The 17,537-nt window shown below is 40.7% G+C and overlaps 1 protein-coding gene across 3 annotated transcripts in view; it reads right to left on the bottom strand.

Annotated features, from left to right (window-relative positions):
- The window catches only part of SVEP1 (sushi, von Willebrand factor type A, EGF and pentraxin domain containing 1), a 197,112-nt gene that overhangs the window by 168,209 nt on the left and 11,366 nt on the right, over positions 1 to 17,537 (bottom strand). For all 3 annotated transcript variants that reach the window (XM_027034812.2, XM_027034811.2, XM_053204811.1), the window contains exon 2: positions 2,158 to 2,413. In XM_027034812.2, coding sequence (XP_026890613.1) covers positions 2,158 to 2,413 — 256 coding nt within the window. The remainder of the gene's footprint in view (positions 1 to 2,157; positions 2,414 to 17,537) is intronic.

Here is a 17,537-nt window from a genome sequence, read left to right as displayed (position 1 = left end):
ACATAGTGATGGGCCCATCATAGGAACTCGAATGCATGAGTTCCAGCAAGAAACATGCACTGCAATTGAATACCTGGAAATAAGATTGGTAGTGGCCTCTTTTATGGAACATCTGTCTCTATGCATTAAGACTCTGAACAATAAATACACAGGGGCAAAGTAAGGAGAAGACTCCAGCCCCAAGGGAAAGAGACCAGTACAATCAGGTACCCTATTAAAGCTCCATCTAACAGACTGTGGTGTAGGTTAAAGGTCTGCAACATGCACACTTAGTTCTGAGGCACTGGGCCATGGGATTATTTGGCGGTAGAGCAACTTAGGAGCAAGAAAGATCTAGCTACCAAGACTGGTACACTGGCATTCATGTCTGGGAGAGAGATAAGTATACGTGTTATGGGAGGCAAGCTATTATTCTGCAAGCTATGTCTATGGAAGATGGCCAGAAAAACGGATGGTCTTGAGACTGAAAGTGGATCCAACCAAATTGAAAGTAGCTTCAGAGGACAGAGAGGCAGGGAAAATGATGCTCATTTCCTTCGATTTGACTATGTCTTTGCAATGGGAACAGGATTTTTTCTTACCAAATCCGGAAACTTGATCAGAGAATTATGCATTCTAGATATTTGTTTATTGTAATAAAAGTGATGCCTTCCAAAACTCTGTTGCAATACCGTAACCAAGAGAACACTCTGTCCCACCCAGCTTCTGGGGCAACTTGGCATTAGGGTTCTAGAAGGCCCCAACGCTACAAGCAGAGGGATCACAGGACTGGAAATTAGTCCTCCACAACATAGCTAGTAACACCGTGATTTCAGAATCACATCTATTAACAGCCACCGTGCCTTCCCACTCAACATACCACTTTTCCATGAGAAAAGGAGAAACAAAGGAAGCCCCATAGTTACTGAACTTCCATCAAGTGACAGCACTATACTTGGTAAATTTTAAATATTTTATTTAATCCTCTTGACAAAACCATATGGTACACATTATAGTGTCTCCGTCTTAAAAGTAGAGGAAGTGAGGCTTGTAGACGTTAGATAAATTGCCTAAGGTAATAATAACAGTGGACAGTTAATGAGGGCTTCGGATAATAAGCCCTCAGTAACTTTTCTAATCACTTTATATGTATTAACCCATCTAATCCTTGTGACAATCCCATGGAATAGGTACTATTCTCATTCCCTATTCTATTAACAAGACACCTAAGGAATGTAAAAGCTAAATAATTTGCCAAAAGTCACACAGCAAGCAGGTGACTAAGATTTTTTTGTTGTATCCACAGCTAGTCTGAGACCCTGTTCTAAACGCTTCCCTTGGAACTCTGATAGGGCTGATCTGTCGTTATGTACGTCACTAACTGCTTGAAACCCCGTGTGGCCCGATTTGCCCATCAAACCAAATCTTCCACATGGATACCTGCAAGGATCAAGCCTCACCTGCTGCATGGCTTTGGTCTGAGGCTGGATCTCCTCTAATTTCCTCCCAATCTACACTTTCTCTTGTGGCTTACCAAGATACATGCCCATATTATGCCTGGAAGTTCATCTAATCTAAATCATATAACTACACATCCTTACAAATAGTGTATAAAGAACTCTAATGATGGAGTTACTGATTTTATTCCTTGTTGGGATAATGTTCTTGAACTTCTACATAAGCATTATGTGTCTTCAGTCAGTCAAGAAGTATGTGCTAGTATTTATTGTCCCTATATCTTCATGTGTATTTCTGGAAACATTCTGGTGAGATTCACTATGCATGTCTCTGAATGTTTACTTCGCCTTTCCAGATAGCTGTAAATGAGATCTAAGTCAAGGCTTCCCACTCTGTGTGTGGCCTTAAAACACACCTAAATTCATTCCATCGATTCTAACAGTTCCTAGGTGGGAGCATTATGGATATTCTAGTGAAAATCCATCACAACTGTTAAAAAACAAAACAGAACAAAAACCCCAAATATTCTTCTTGCAAATCAGACCGTCATTTCTATTTATGAAGTTCAACACAGCTCACAAAACACCAAGGATACATGGGCATCATGCTCAGTGAAGACATCACAGGGTCTGGTATTACCCTCCAATGGGTTTCAAGCAGTAAAAGTGAAGGGACCCCCCCCTTTAATTGCATCATGTTATGCCACTGGGTTTCCATTACCTTCATGCAATGCCCGGCGAGCTAAAGCCTCAAATTCTTCAAAACTGTGCAGCAGGTAGCAGTGCTCCTCCTTTGGGGTGGAAGCCATGTCATTCAGTTCTCGAATGTTCCCTTGCCATATGCCAAAAGTGAAGATCTCCACTCCAAAATCTCGCAGAGATGCTGCAATTGGCCTGGGATCTCCCCCATTGGAATATCCATCAGTAATGAGGAATATAACTTTTGTTGAGTTTTCTCTAGAGTGACGAAGAATTTGCTGTAATGAAACAAAGTTAGCGTGAGTTTGTATGGTGTTGGCCTACTACATGCTTCCTTTCTTACGTAAAACAGTATTTGTGAGGATCATCAGCATGTCGCAAGAGTGAGGACAAACACTGATCAATGAGAGTAAGACAGAAACAGGCAGACTAGGGCCTACCACGGTCTCCGCACAGACCCACAAAAACCTTAAAAGCACTTAAAAGATATCATTAACAGCAGCAGCAGCAGCATTATCATCAACAAATATTTGTGGAATTCTTATGGATTTCCAGGCTCTCAAAACAGGAACCAAATCTGAGTCCTACATATCTATTTCCAAGTACATCAAGTACATCCAGCTAGCTGCCCATCTATCCACTTAGCTGAACCCCCTCGTGATCATATATCAAAAGCCTGATTAGATGCAAATTTAATAGAAAATGTCTCTTCCAGAGTTAACAATGGCCAATCTACTTCCCATGTTTGTTTTTCCACTGCTCCTCCAAAGCTGTAGAACTGATTCAATCCTTCATCTTTTCGGGACCACCCAGTATTAGCACAAAATCAGCTGGTTTTGGTGGTGTCCTATCTTTATGAGAAAATACTAATTTATTCAATCTAACACTTGGGCTTTATTATTTTAGGGCAAGTGAGTTATGCTTTATAATGTTATTATGCTATCCTTCCTCTACAGAAAGAAGAGAAAAAAATGAAACCTTTTTTCAAAAGAGGCATCTAATGGGGCTCAGTCGGTTTGGCATCCAACTTTGGCTCAGGTCATGATCTCACGGTTCATGAGTTCAAGCCCTGCACTGGGCTCTGTGCTGACAGCTCAGAGCTTTAAGTCTGCCTTAGGTTCTGTGTCTCCCTCTCTCTGCCCCTTCCCTCCTCTCTCTCTCTCTCTCAAAAATAAACAAACATTTAAAAAAAGGCATCTAGGGGCACCTGGGTGGCTCAGTTGGTTAAGCGTCCGACTTTGGCTCAGGTCATGATCTCGCAGTTTGTGAGTTTGAGCCCTGCATCTGGCTCTGTGCTGAAAGCTTTGAGCCTGGAGCCTGCTTTGGATTCTGTGACTCCCTCTCTCTCTGCCCCTCCCCTGCTCACACTCTGTCTCTCTCTCTCTCAAAAATAAATATTTAAAAAAATTGTTTTTAATTAAAAAAAATTTTTTTTAAAAAGGCATCTATTTATTGCCACTGATGCACTATAACATCAATTTGTAAAAGCACAAGGAATCCAGTGGTCACTCTGGCATTATAATTAAATTTACTGTTATTGCTTTTTACCAGAAATGGGTAGGAAAGGAAAAGAAGTACCAGGGTGTATTTTCTGGCAAGCTCTTAGAAAGAAGACCTCAATGTCTATTAGGCAATAATTCAAGTACAGTCTGGAGGTAGTGAGGAAGAGCAACAATTATACCCTATGTTTTGTAAAGTTCAAAGGGGATGATATGATTAAAAACTCACTCATTCACTGCCTCAATTCACTTCAAGGGGCAGACTTCAGCTCTAAGCTCCAGACTCTCTCAGCTAATAAGATCCATGTCTTCATCAGTATATAATTCATAGCTATTGATTCTAATAACTCTTAGCAAATTTGATTCCTGTTTGTGAGCTAAAGATAAAGCTGTTAAACCTGAATTTAAAGACAATCAAGTTAAGGGCGCCTGTATGGCTCAGCTGGTGGAGCATGTGACTCTTGATCTTGGAATTGTGAGTTCGAGTCCCACGTTGGGTGTAGAGATTACTTAAAAATAAAATCTTTTTTTTTTTTAAAAGACAAATTAAAAATGACTTTGGAAACATCTGGAAAGGCAGCAATTTGAGAAGAAGGATTCAAACATGTCACCCCCTTCTCTCAAAAGCCTACTACTACTAAAGACAAAAAGAATTAAACCAGCCTAAAGAAGCTCCTTCTGGCCAAAGGGCAATTTGAGTACCAGTAAAAGTAATAACTGAAATGAATTTAAATGCATCATATATATTTACATTTTATCATAAACATTTACCTTTAAATGTGTATAAACATTTATATTTTCAGTTAGTACACACCCCAGGTGAAAAGCCCTATCGATATAAACAATAATTGGAATGGACTGAAATACACACACACACACACACACACACACACACACACACACACAGGGGCACTTTTTTCATTCAGTACCACCTCTGGGGGGAAATCCAATGATTTGTTACAGGTGGCATGAAATGAGATATTATTTTATTTGTCTTTAAAAATAGACATCAGGACTCAAAGGGTAACTCCTACTTCCAGCACTCTAAGACGTGGCAACTTGTGCTTACACTGGCCTTGCTCTTAACCACGTGATAAACTCTCTCTTTCTGAGTTGTTCCCCTCTGAAATCATAACCTAACCTCCGCAGACACTCTGCTAAGCTTTTGCTCATTTCCATTACTCTCTCTTTTAGGAGACCATGGAGCAAACCGGAAGCAAGACCCTAAGGAAGTGAGAACTGGTGCAGAAAGAAGAGAGAAAACAAGTAAATTGTCTTTTTCGGTCTGGTATTCTTGACAGTGTCTGGCACAGAGTATGGGTTCATAAATATCTACTCAATGAATGGATCCAAGAATGCATGGGTGAATAGACGGAAGGATGCCCCGAACACAGTTACTTGAATGAGCTGGTCTTGAGGGAGCAGTAGGAATGTATAGAATGTCTGTGTGCCCTCGCGTACTTCATTTTGCAGAGTTCTGTACAAAAAAGATAAAGTTTCTTTTTGTGCCTTTACTGTCCTTCTGACATAAACAAATACTATTTTGTAATATTAATTTTAGCTCATATCGGTAATATTCCTTAACATTCAGGTTAGGATTTAGGGATTTAGCAGACATTTCTTGCAGTACGATTCATTACGTGCAAGACACATTAAGCTGTAATTCTATTTTTCTTCTCTTCTTGCAGGGAACTGGGAAGTATTTACAGGAACCATTATATCTGTTGGCAGGACAATATATTAAGCTTAAAACAGTCAGGAGAAGAGCAGGACTACTAGTCCAAGCAAAGAATTACACAAGATCTGGGTTTGGAATGCACTTTAAAAGACAGAGGAGGAGTGGATGATTTACTGAAAATATTTTGTCCCCTTCCCCCAATCTTTCTGCTCCATCATACTTGAATAAAAACATAATTCAATAAAAACATTTTCATCCCACAGATCTAAGAAATAAATAGATCTTTGGTAATGTTTGTGGAATGTCGTAGAGGCCTAGCACTCGATTCTCCTTCTGGTGTTCCTGAAATCGTTTACATCATCTGCTATCCTTTATAAGGCATTTAAGAAATAGAATTTTTTTTTTTTTTTTTTTTTTTGCTCCAGAATACGGAATGAGGCAAGCCCTTTGCTGCCAAAGAAAAACTCGACATGGGCTTTGTACAGCCAAAGGTTATCACCATCTGTATTGTATCAAGCCTCTGATTAGCTTGTATAAATATCTGGCAGGGAAGGAAGCTCCCCTTGTCCAGCAAAAGTCATTAAAATGATAAAAATGCAGGGTTGTGTAACATTGTTCTAACACCCGAGATTCATCACCATTACACAAGACTGCAACGCCACCCCTACCCCCTAAGGCGGGCCACAAGGGAACTGTTTGGAAAGATACTCTTGAAAGAAAAGGAGAAGTCACAACAAATCTGACGTGGCGACAATACTTGCCCTTGGCCTCCATTAATTAAAATACATGTCGGTAGAATACCAACTGTCGCACAGCCCTGCGGTTGTGGCCCAACCTAACTGCGGAGATCAACGAGAGAAGCTCAGAAGTCACTCCTGAAAGACGTGGACTGGAATCCATGCCTGGCGTGGCTCTCTCGGGACCGCTCTCAGTCAGCGAGCAGGAAGTTAGTAAATACTGTCAGTGTTTCAACTGGTTTTGCACATGTATTTTTTTTCCTCGTTAGGAAACATTAAGGACAAACAAGACACTGGAAGCTACTTATAACACTGTCCTCATCCTTCACAATCTAATATTTCACCAAGCTTCATCTGTTAGGTACTTCATATTTTTAATCTGAAGACTCAAATATTCTTCAGTTCAAGGAATGCTTACTGTTCTGCATCTTTGAATAACATCTCTGGGGAAAGAGGTTATCGTCTGTTGGCTCGTCATTTTCTGGACTTCATAGATTGTATCCTGGTTTTTTTTCCCCCCACTTTTATCTCATCTTCTTGCCCTTCTGAATTTGGTGGAAATGTCTGAAGTTTTTCTTCCCTATCACGTTTTGTGCCGGATGCACGATCGTGTCTCCTCCTTTGCATTTCTGACTAAGAACTGATGCTGGCCTCGCATTTTATTTTTCTTGTGACGATATTTCTTCCTCTTGCACATTCTCTCTTTGTTCCTTGCAGCTTCTCGGCCACTTTTGTTTTCATTTCAGTCTGTTGTCTATTCCCTCATTTCTCATCTTATTTTAGTGTTTTATTTACTCAAGTTCATGGAACAAATGCTTTCTAGGATTTGGTTCTGCTCTGTGTAGTGAATTCTTGTGCTTTATCTGTATCTTACATTCTATCTTTATTTTATTTAGCAGAAGCCTTTCAAAGAAGCCAGGTAGAGAGGGGTTCTACTGGATAGTGCAGGTCAAGATAGACATAACCTCATCCCAGGAGGAAAAGTTACAAAAAGCCAAGAGCAGGCCCATTGAAATCTTCCGTAATGTTTTTTAATGTTTATTTATATTTGAGAGAGAGAGACAGTGTGTGTGTGCAAGTGGGTGGGGGTGCAGAGAGGAGACAGAGACAGAATCTGAAGCATGCTCCAGGCTCCGAGCTGTCAGCACAGAGCCCAACAGGGACTCACACTCACAAACCACAAGATCATGACCTGAGCCGAAGTCAGATGCTTACCTGACTGAGCCACCCAGGCTCCCCTAGCCAAAGATGTTTTTAATTATAAAATTGTAGGGGTGCCTTAAGAAATAAGCATGGATACACAGAAAAATTGATTGCAAAGGATGTGTATCCCAAAATAATTTGCAATATAAAGAAATAGAAAGAGTATAAAATTCCAATAGGTACAGGTTAAATAAATTACAGGGCAATCATGAATGATCCTTACAATGCTACTGTTGTGTAATAACAAATTTTAAAACTAGGCAACCACATACAAGGATTTTATTACATTACCTGTGCATGTATGTGTACATGTACTACATGTATGGGCATGTATGTATTAGTATGTTTGAAAGTATAGACATCCAAATGTTGACTGTCTCTGGCAGTATATTTAGGAAGTTTTACTGACTCCTATTCTGTAGTGTTATATCATTTCTAAATTTTTACTTTTTCTTCTCTAGTCTTTCCCTGGGGAATGTCATGTGAACTCAGAACTTTGAATCTCACCTATAGATAATGACTCCTAAATAAATCTATGTCAAATTGAACTCTTTAACTCTCAAAGGGAGGTTCCATTGGCCCAGTGGACACCTCTGCCTGAATGTTTTATAGTACTCCCAAACTCAACCTATCCTCTCCGTGCAAAAGTAAAGGCTCCTTTCTCCTGTTTTCAAGATACATGAAACGTGGCACCATAAACTATCCCATAAACATGGCACCAGAAACTATACAAGTCTGTATCCAAGAGCAATTATGATGCCTCCTTTCTGATCTATCACCTTTAGTAATCCATCTAGACCTATACCTTTCACCTCTGAAATATCTCCCGACCTTGAAATCCTATTGCCCTAGCCTTGGTTCAGGTACTTCTGTCTGGATTATTGAAAAGCAAGAGGTGTTTTCAGCATCTCTTGCTGAAATTGCTCCTTTCAAGTTCATCTTCTGACCTACCATCAAGGCTATCATTCTAAAATATTGATCGAATCATGTTTTAAGGCTTCCATTATTTTCCCTGTCTCTGAAGTTTAAATTTCTTTACATGTCCTTAGACAATTCAGCCCTAAATAATACTTCCAGCCACATCCCTTGTCGCACCCCATCTCCAGCCTACTTCCCCAACCTACCTCTTATATTATGTCCTCACCACACAGGTCTATTTGAAGGTTTTGGAACATACCATTCTTTCCTTATGTTTGCTCTACCTGAAGTTTTTAACAAATCTTTCTCATCTCCTAATATGTCTATATCTTCATCAATCCTTCAAAATCCAGATCGAAGTTCACCTTCTCTTTGAAACTTTCCCCAAGTCTTCTGCTGTACAGAAAATATTAAGTCAATTCAACAATCCCACAGCACGCCATTACACTAACCCCATCAAAATTATAGGTAACTTGTCTGGCTACATCCTTAAGCTAACTGCAAGATTCTCTATGGCAAAGACTGATTCTTACATTTCCACTCTGTTGATGATCAAAAAAGGGCTATGCAACCAGGAGATGAAAAAAAAAATCAATAAACAAATGCCTTAATTTTCACTAGCTACACGTTTAACACGCAGAATAAATGAGTAAGTTCTAAGCCAAACGCTACTGTTACAGTAAATCCTTTTCTGTTAATTGTGACATGAAAACTCTTATAAAGATTACGCTTAAACTTATTTCACCAAATCCGTGCAGAGCCTCTATTATATATGAGGCACTGTGCTAGGGTTTTTAATTGTACTATTTGATGATACAATAGAACCATTAACTAAAAACAAGCCCAAACTAAAACAATGACAAAAGTATACCTGGCAAGAGTATCCTGCAGTAACTGAGTTTTCCTATTTATATTACAAAACCAAATAAATCATATTTAGGTATTTAATATGTCTCATTTAAGTATTTACTCAGGCTTCACAGACTGAAATTATAGCATGAAAAGAAAATCTTGGCTCAAATAACATTTAGGCTATTTGTTACAGTCTAGCCAAATCACAGAAGAGCCAGAGGGTCAAAAAGAACTTAATCTCAGATTTATGGTCATAGAATTTTTCCACCCACATACATGTTTTTGTTATTAAACATGGACACAAATCATTTTCAAATGGACCCATAGGGACAGTACATCACATTGGGAAATGGTGTGCACAGGAGTTGATGAGTAGAAGACCCAATCCAGACTATAAAAAACAACAGAATAAATAGGCAAAAGCCCAAACAGATTTCCAAAAATGCTGAATTCCATCCACTATCCATTCTATAGACACACAAGGAATAAAGAAAATGAAGAAAAGTCAAGTCATCAGAATCCAAATAAAAATGAAAGAGGGCTAAATGACTTTGAATGGTTACCCTTGAATTAAAGGTATTACTCGGTGATCAAGAAAAAATGAAATCTTGCCCTTGCAACAACATGGCTGGAACTAGAGTGCATTATGCTAAATGAAATAAGTCACTCAGAGAAAGACAAGTATCATATGATTTCACTCATACGTGGAACTTAAGAAACAAAACAAATGAACATAGGGGAAAGGAAGGAAAAACAAGATAAAAACAGAAAGGGAGACAAAACGTAAGAAACTCTTAAATACAGAGAACAAACTGAGGGTTGCTGGTGGGGGGGGTGGGTGGGGGGATGGGCTAAATGAGGGATGGGCATTAAGGAGGGCTCTTGTTGGGATGAGTCACTGGGTTCTACTCCTGAGACCAATACTACACTATACGTTAACTAACTTGAATTTAAATTTAAAATTTTTTAAATGTTTATTTATTTTTGAAAGAGAGATAGAGTGCGAGCGGGGGAGGAGCAGAGAGAGACTGGGAGACACAGATCCCAAGCAGGCTCCAGGCTCTGAGCTGTCAGCACAGAGCCTGAAGAGGAGCTCAGACTCACAAACCGTGAGATCATGACCTGAGCCAAAGTCAGACACTCAACTGACTGAGTCACCCAGGCGCCCCTAATTTAAATTTTAAAAACAGGTATTTGCACAGTTTCAAGATAAAAATTTAGGGAAGGATGTCTTAACCACACTTGGTTGTCAGTAAAAATTGGATATCTGCTTTATTAGCTTCAACAAAATGGGAATTTATTGGAAACAGAGAGGACTATCCCTCCAAACCCAAGAGCAGGGAGAAGAACTGGGCCTCAAGAGGACCAACCAAGCTACAGGAACCAGTGGCTACTCCCTTCAGCCTTCCATTTGTTTGCCTGTTTGCTTCTGCGGCCATGCTGTGTCTTGTCTCAGTTTCTGTCAACACATCCTCACTGACTCCTTACACTGATGGCATTCCTCTGGTTCTCTGTGCACAGTCTTAACTTTATATTCCCTACCTACTGGCAAAAAACAAACAAACAAACAAAAAAAACTATGCTCTCAGAGCTCTTTGTCTCCTCTTCCAAATTCCTAGGAGAAAAAATATAAATGATCCATCTCAACCTCTAGATTGCACACCCCCCCCCCCCCCAACCCAAACAGAAAAGGATTGCCTCTCTAGGCTGGGCAAAGGACTGACGATGCGTGTGGTTCTCAGTGAAAATGGTTCCTGATGGACAGGGACTACAGAAGAAATGAGCTTCAAGGAGAAGAAAGAATTGAATCCTATGCTTGGATTTATCCAGTAGAAAAATAGTTGCAAAAGCGTATCAGCGCAAATTCTCTTTCTAGAAAAGCACAAAATGCCAGGAAATAATGTAGAGATTTGGGAGAAGTCAACTGTAAACATTTTCCTCAGAAAGGAGAAAAATCTTCTTTAGGATTCAAAGCTGTCAGCAAAGAAACACTGTCTTACTAGGTATATTAATAGTAACTATGAGGGAAAAATTTATTAGGAGCTTAGAATATATAAAAGACACAGAGAATCTAACCATTATGTGGCAAACACTTGGGCTTCAGGAACAACCTTACTTTTCAAAAAGCCAGATATGCTTCAAATCAAATGTACTGACACGTGGGAATTCACAGGGAGCAGAGGCTGAGGGGAAACTTCAAGTTCATGAACCTACTGTGTATTTCATTTGTTACCGTTATCCAAAATTTATCAAAAAAACACTTTTAATTGGGATATTTATTAGCATTCCAAATAAATGACATGTTGTTTCATTTTTCTTTTTTTTTGTTTGTTTTGCGTTTTAGTTTATATAAATGACCGCATCAATTACCATTCTAGGGCAAAAGATTCTGTGTTTCATAGCTTAAGAAAACCTGAAGTTAAACCCAAATAATTTAAGGTTGCATAAATTAAAAGATTCATTGTATCTATATACTTAAATAATCAATGACTCAAAGTAATATTTACATATGTAAGTGTTCAAAGGTGTTGACTTTTACTTTTTAAAGTTTATTTATTTATTCTGAGGGGCATGAGGACAGATTGAGAGGGAGAGAGAGAATCCCAAGCAGGTTTTGTGCTGTTGGCACAGAGCCTGACATGGGGCTCAATCTCAGGAACCGTGAGATTATGACCTGAGCTGAAATCAAGAGTCAGACAATTAACCTGCTGAGCCACCCAGGTGCCCCAAAAGATGTTGCCTTTTAAAATTACTTTGAGAAAAATATACTCTGGTGGATTAGCCAACTTCTTTTTTTAATGTTTTTGAGACCGAGCAGGGGAGGGGCAGAAAGAGAGAGGGAGACACAGAATCTGAAGCAGTCTCTAGGCTCTGAGCTGTCAGCACAGAGCCCAATGCAGGGCTCAAACTCATGAACTGTGAGATCGTGACCTGAGCTGAAGGTGGACGCTTAACCAACTGAGCCAACCAGGCACCAACTCTTATAATTTAATTTTAGCCAACTCTTATCATTTAATCACATGCTTACACTTACAACAGTGACAGTTTTCCCTAAATATGCACTGGATACATAAGTAAGTCTAGTTCATTACCTAAAGGGTTTGAAAAAAGATTTTTCTAAACACTGATGATCATGGAGCTGATTGCTAAAGTGAGCATTCTTTTTAACTGAAGAAACTACTAGAAGAGTCATAAGGGAGATTTTTTTTTCTTTTGTGAAACGGGATGGCGTATGGAAACAAACAACAAACAAACAAACACACAAACAAACAAGGAATATTATGATGCAGGGGGGAACACTGTGTATCCCAGATTGGGACATACGGAATTTAGTTGGAAGACCAAATTTTATATGGAGGTTTGGCATAAACATTTATAAACTTAAGTTTAGGCTGTATGGTAATTTGAGAAAGGGACTAGATGCACCTAGGATTGGAAACATGAATTCTCTTTGAGTCATATTTTTAGTTTAGTGGAGAGTGTGAGGTTGAGTACATCATGACCATGGATTACAGAAACCTAAGAATTCATTCAGGAAACTAGATAAATGAAGAGGACAGACACAGATGTGTTGCAAATAGAAGATGATATTTCACTTCCTTGGTCTCTGCAATGGTTGGTAGACACATCAGTTAAGGCACACAAAACGGGAGGTGCTAGCCAATCAAAGTATACTGTATACAAATGGCACATGAGAGGCAATTCCCTGGGCTGAACGGGGGTCAGAGGGGTGGGGGGTCAAGGTGATCACTTGGGACTACCAGATAGTGAGAGAGCATCCATTCAAATGACAGTCTCCAAATGCTCACTCCTCTTGGTCCTGCATCTGCTCCTTGTGGCCTTCTGCTCCGTCACCCATATACCTAGGGCCCGTCATGGCTGCCCTCCCTGCCTCGTGTCTTCGCAATGAACTTCAACGATAAGTATGTATCCGGGGGCCTTGTACCTACTAGATCTTCTGACAGTACAGCACAGGGTACTACTACATGGTGGTTAAGAACTTAGACCTTGGTTGGAAAACCTCCAAAAGCATGGAGGTTAAAGAACACCCTACTAAAGAATGAGTGGGTCAACCAGGCAATTAGAGAAGAAATTAAAAAATATATGGAAACAAACGAAAATGAAAATACAACAATCCAAACGCTTTGGGACGCAGCGAAGGCAGTCCTGAGAGGAAAATACATTGCAATCCAGGCCTATCTCAAGAAACAAGAAAAATCCCAAATACAAAATCTAACAGCACACCTAAAGGAAATAGAAGCAGAAGAGCAAAGGCAGCCTAAACCCAGCAGAAGAAGAGAAATAATAAAGATCAGAGCAGAAATAAACAATATAGAATCTAAAAAAACTGTAGAGCAGATCAAAGAACTTAGACCTTGGCTCCGACTGCCCAGATGTGTATTCTAATACCTGGACTTACTAGCAGTATAACTTTGGTCAAGTTACTTACATTCTCTGTGCCTCAGTTTCCTCATCTGTACTTAGGGAATAATAATACTAGCCTACAGGGGGAGATTTTTCTGTTGTGAGGATTTACTGAATTCATACAGGGAAAGTACTTAGCATGGTACCTGATAAGCACGGATTGATTACTCATCACCATTATCATGATGAGTAAAAGAAACTGCTAGCACATTGCCGGGATGTCTGTCAAGCAGATAAACCATACAATGGAACCAACATTTTGTCCAAAGCTGTGAATGAAAACAAGTAATTGTATTTGTAGGAGCTGACAAAGTGGGTCAGGGGATTTAGGAGAATTATTATTCTGTAACCAAAGACCAACCCTACCTGAGCCAAGAAGAAGGTGATAATGCTTTGGGCAGAAGACCAGAAAAAAATAATAACCTGACTTTTGCAGTTACTGAGGATGATACTGCAAGGTTGGTAAAGGGCAGTGTGGACATAGACACGGAGGGAGGATGTGAATTCACAACGCAGAGGCCTGCAGATTCCCCTTCTGAACTCACGGCATGGAGTTCTCCGCAGAGGTGCTGTGGGGTTTGCCCCCCTTGATCAGATTTAGTGTGGGTGTGCGGGCGGGGAGGTAGGGATTCACACTTGCCTGAGATTCTATTCAACAGTTTATGTTGCTCCCTTGGGAAAGTGGTCTGAAGGGTAAATTTGCTAAGATTGTTATAATCCATCATTTCAAAAGTCAAGCATCCCCTAAATGGTCCTCTGAGAAGATGTCCTAACTATCCTCATTTTAGTTTGAAATCAGAGCACAGTACTACCCTTGATATACTAAAATTTAAAATGCTAAACAGACGAAGGTATGTCTTTTCTGGAACGCCAGGGTTATAATGAATGTCGTTTGCCAGGTCCTGGAGCATAGATGAAAATCATGTAAGATGTAATTTTTGTCCTCCACAAGTAGAGGGGAGACAGGCATCACACGACAAGTGCCATTTGCCACAGTTCCCTGTAATTTCCTTAATCAGATACGTCCTTACAGGGTTTCTCCACATTTTGGGAACATGGCAAATGAGTGAATGAAGATTACTCTGCAAATCCCTGCGAGGTTCTCTGTTGCTGGGACTTCATCAATCTCTGCCTAGTAAATTCTGATAATGGATCTTACGCCTTGAAGGTGTAGGAGAAAATGGAAATCTCAAAAGAGCAAAATGCAAAAAGAAATCAAGAAAAAGGTGTTGGCGCTTTCTGGGTTTGTGGACCACCAGACGCTCTGTGCTTTGGAGACTTCCGCACCTTTACTCAGATCCAGCTCCCAGGAGAGCACTCCACAACTTACTACTGGAGATGTCTTGCTTCATGGGCAACCAAGTGATTCAATTCCAGATACTTTCTGTGGATGTCCTTCACCCGTGGAAAAGTCACACCTCTTGGCTTTACAAAGTGCTACTAGGGCAGGCCGTTCCTCTGAGCCCCCTTTCTGCCTGCAACAGCGGACCTTGTCCACCCCTCCCTGTTCCCATATCTCAGACTTCCAACTGCCAGCATCTGTATCTCTTCATCTGAGGGCTTGTTTTGGTGCCTGGAGACCACTCTGCCCACTCACAGGGGAGGTGACAGTGACAGAGAATTGACGCCCTCCAGAGAGCAAATCTCGACAGCGACAGATGAGACTAGGTCTATAAATGCCACAGATCCCTCTCAGGTGTGGTCATTCTAAAGCCTGAACTCTACAGTGCCCCCCACCCCTGGTACAGTTAACCACTATTAGCTTTTCTGCTGTTGGTGCCCTTCCCTGTCTCATGTCCTCAGTGTTTAGTTAGGATCACCTCCCAAACAAACAACTGGCACTCGAATCCTCATCTCAGGTTCTGCTTCTGGCAAACCCAAAACTGAGACATTGGCCGTTGTCTCTGGCTTGCTTCTTCTCCATTACACAGGCACGGGGACAAATGAAAGCTTCTGCCCAAGGACATTTCCAGCCAGTATATAGAATGCCGGTCTCTTCTTTGCTAAGTTGCTGGAAAGGAAAGAACTGCACAAAGGACAGAAGAGATCTGCTTTCAGTACGGACGCTGCTCACCCCCAGGGTCCCAATGGCTGCTCTATTTCACTGTTTATCTCTTGCTCCCAAATTCTCTGTCCAGTGGTACAGACTAGAGTCGGATGCTGGGCAGGAGGTGAGGGGGATTGAGTTTATAGGGTCCGTGCTGCACAGTCTGTGAACTCTGAACGAATAAATCACTTTCGGTTATTGGTGGCTCTAAAATGTGGAATGCTCAGTGTTCTTTTGTTTAAGCCGTGGGTCCTGGTGCAAAATCTGGGGCAACAGAGAGTCCCACATAACATCCTGTTGCAGATGAGCATTTAAAACACAGATTTTTACTACTGACCAGATGCACAAAGCCTAAACTTTGGTATCTTTATTGATAGAAAAGTCCAACAACAACGGTCTCAAATGATGACTTTTGAAGCGCCATTTAAAAGCCAAGCACACATATTTTGAAGGAAATTGTGACTAAAAAAAGAGCAATCTTGGCTAGAAAGAGTAATGTGAAAAACATAAAAATTGCTTCGCTTCTTTCAGAGTGAATTTCAGGTTCAATTGGAAAGGTGAAGCCTATAAAACAGGGTTAAAATCATGAGGCTTTACTTGCAGAGATGATTCAACTGGCGTAGGTCAAAATATGTAAGCCAAGTTGAAAGAAATGCCAGGATCAAAATACACTATCAAACAACACCTCTGAATGTGCCTGAATGTTCTCCATCAACAACAGCAGGCACACAGACGGTCTTTTACTGCACAGCACAAAAAAAAAAAAAAAAAAAAAAAAAAAAAAAAAAAAAAAAAAAACTCACAATAAAAAATGAAGCATGAGAGCTACGGAAAGAGAATGAATTGTGGGAAACGGGTCCTTTGAGGCAACCATTTCATTTACATGTGATAACATTAGAGGGTTACAGGCTTTCTTCCCTGAGAATGTTCTTTGATGAGCATTACCAGTAAGGATGAGAGATGCTGACAGAGCAGTGGGCACGGCGTCCCTCCTGGTGTGTGACAAGACAGAGGAAGGCCACATTCTCCCGACCTCTCAGAGAGGTGATGGAGGCAGTTATTTCCACCATCCGCAGCCTCAACCCCCTGCGCTGTGTCACCTCATGGCCAGCTGTCCGGGCTCATCTCCTCAGCGAATAACTGAAAGCAGCTTGCCAAGCAGTGAAAAAACCACTGTCATCTGTGTGTGGGAATCTGGGTTCTCAAGAGCCAGTGTGGCACCAGGAGGGAGGAGAAGGACAGCTGGGGTGGGGTGACAGCGCCTGAAGGGTCAGTGCTTTCAACCCAGTATGATTCTCCAGTCCTAACAGACTCAGTGCTACAGTACTTGGCATCAGGCGAAAATAAGACTAGAATTATACCATTTTAGTTTCTTGATAATTGGCTAAAGCGCCTTTCATTTCATAAGGCAGAGCTATGCTGCGGGATAGAACACCATATTCTCCTGAATATTTAAGAGAAAAGCTGAGCCATAAAAGGACTTTCATACTTGAGACCGATCCCTTCAGGCTATGCCTCCAATGCCCCCAAGGTACGTCTTCAATCACCTGTGCCCAGGTAGACATTGAGATTTCACTTCCTGTTATATAATACATGTTCATTGTAACTACTTTTTCAAAGGCAGTAGAAATAATATAATTCCTATAGATAACTACTGTTAACATTTAAAAATTTTTCTTCCCAGTTTTTTTTTCTATGTTATAAATGCAGTTCTATATACTGATGCCAAATACACACACAGAGTTCCAGCTCATTTAATATGCTATTTGGCCAATGTATTACATCATTAGGTAGTTTTCAAAAATGTGATTTTATTGACTATGAGACATTTCACTGTGGATAGGATATTTGATTAAATTGTCTTGAGTTGTGGGAACTTGGTGGTTGCTGCCTCCAGTTTCTGTGTGGGGTGGCAGCCATTACAGTTACCCTCTGCCCCGCCCCCCCCCCCCCCACACCACTTCTCACTCTTCTCCTGAGGAAGAGGGTTTCCCCAGCCCCTCTCTGCCCCCTTCTCTTTGGCCTCTGGCTTCCAGGAAACAG

This window comes from Acinonyx jubatus, chromosome D4, assembly GCF_027475565.1.
Source record: "Acinonyx jubatus isolate Ajub_Pintada_27869175 chromosome D4, VMU_Ajub_asm_v1.0, whole genome shotgun sequence".
Taxonomy (NCBI): domain Eukaryota; kingdom Metazoa; phylum Chordata; class Mammalia; order Carnivora; family Felidae; genus Acinonyx; species Acinonyx jubatus.
The sequence above is the reverse complement of the archived record's forward strand: the minus strand, read 5'-3'. Positions and strand labels throughout refer to the sequence as shown.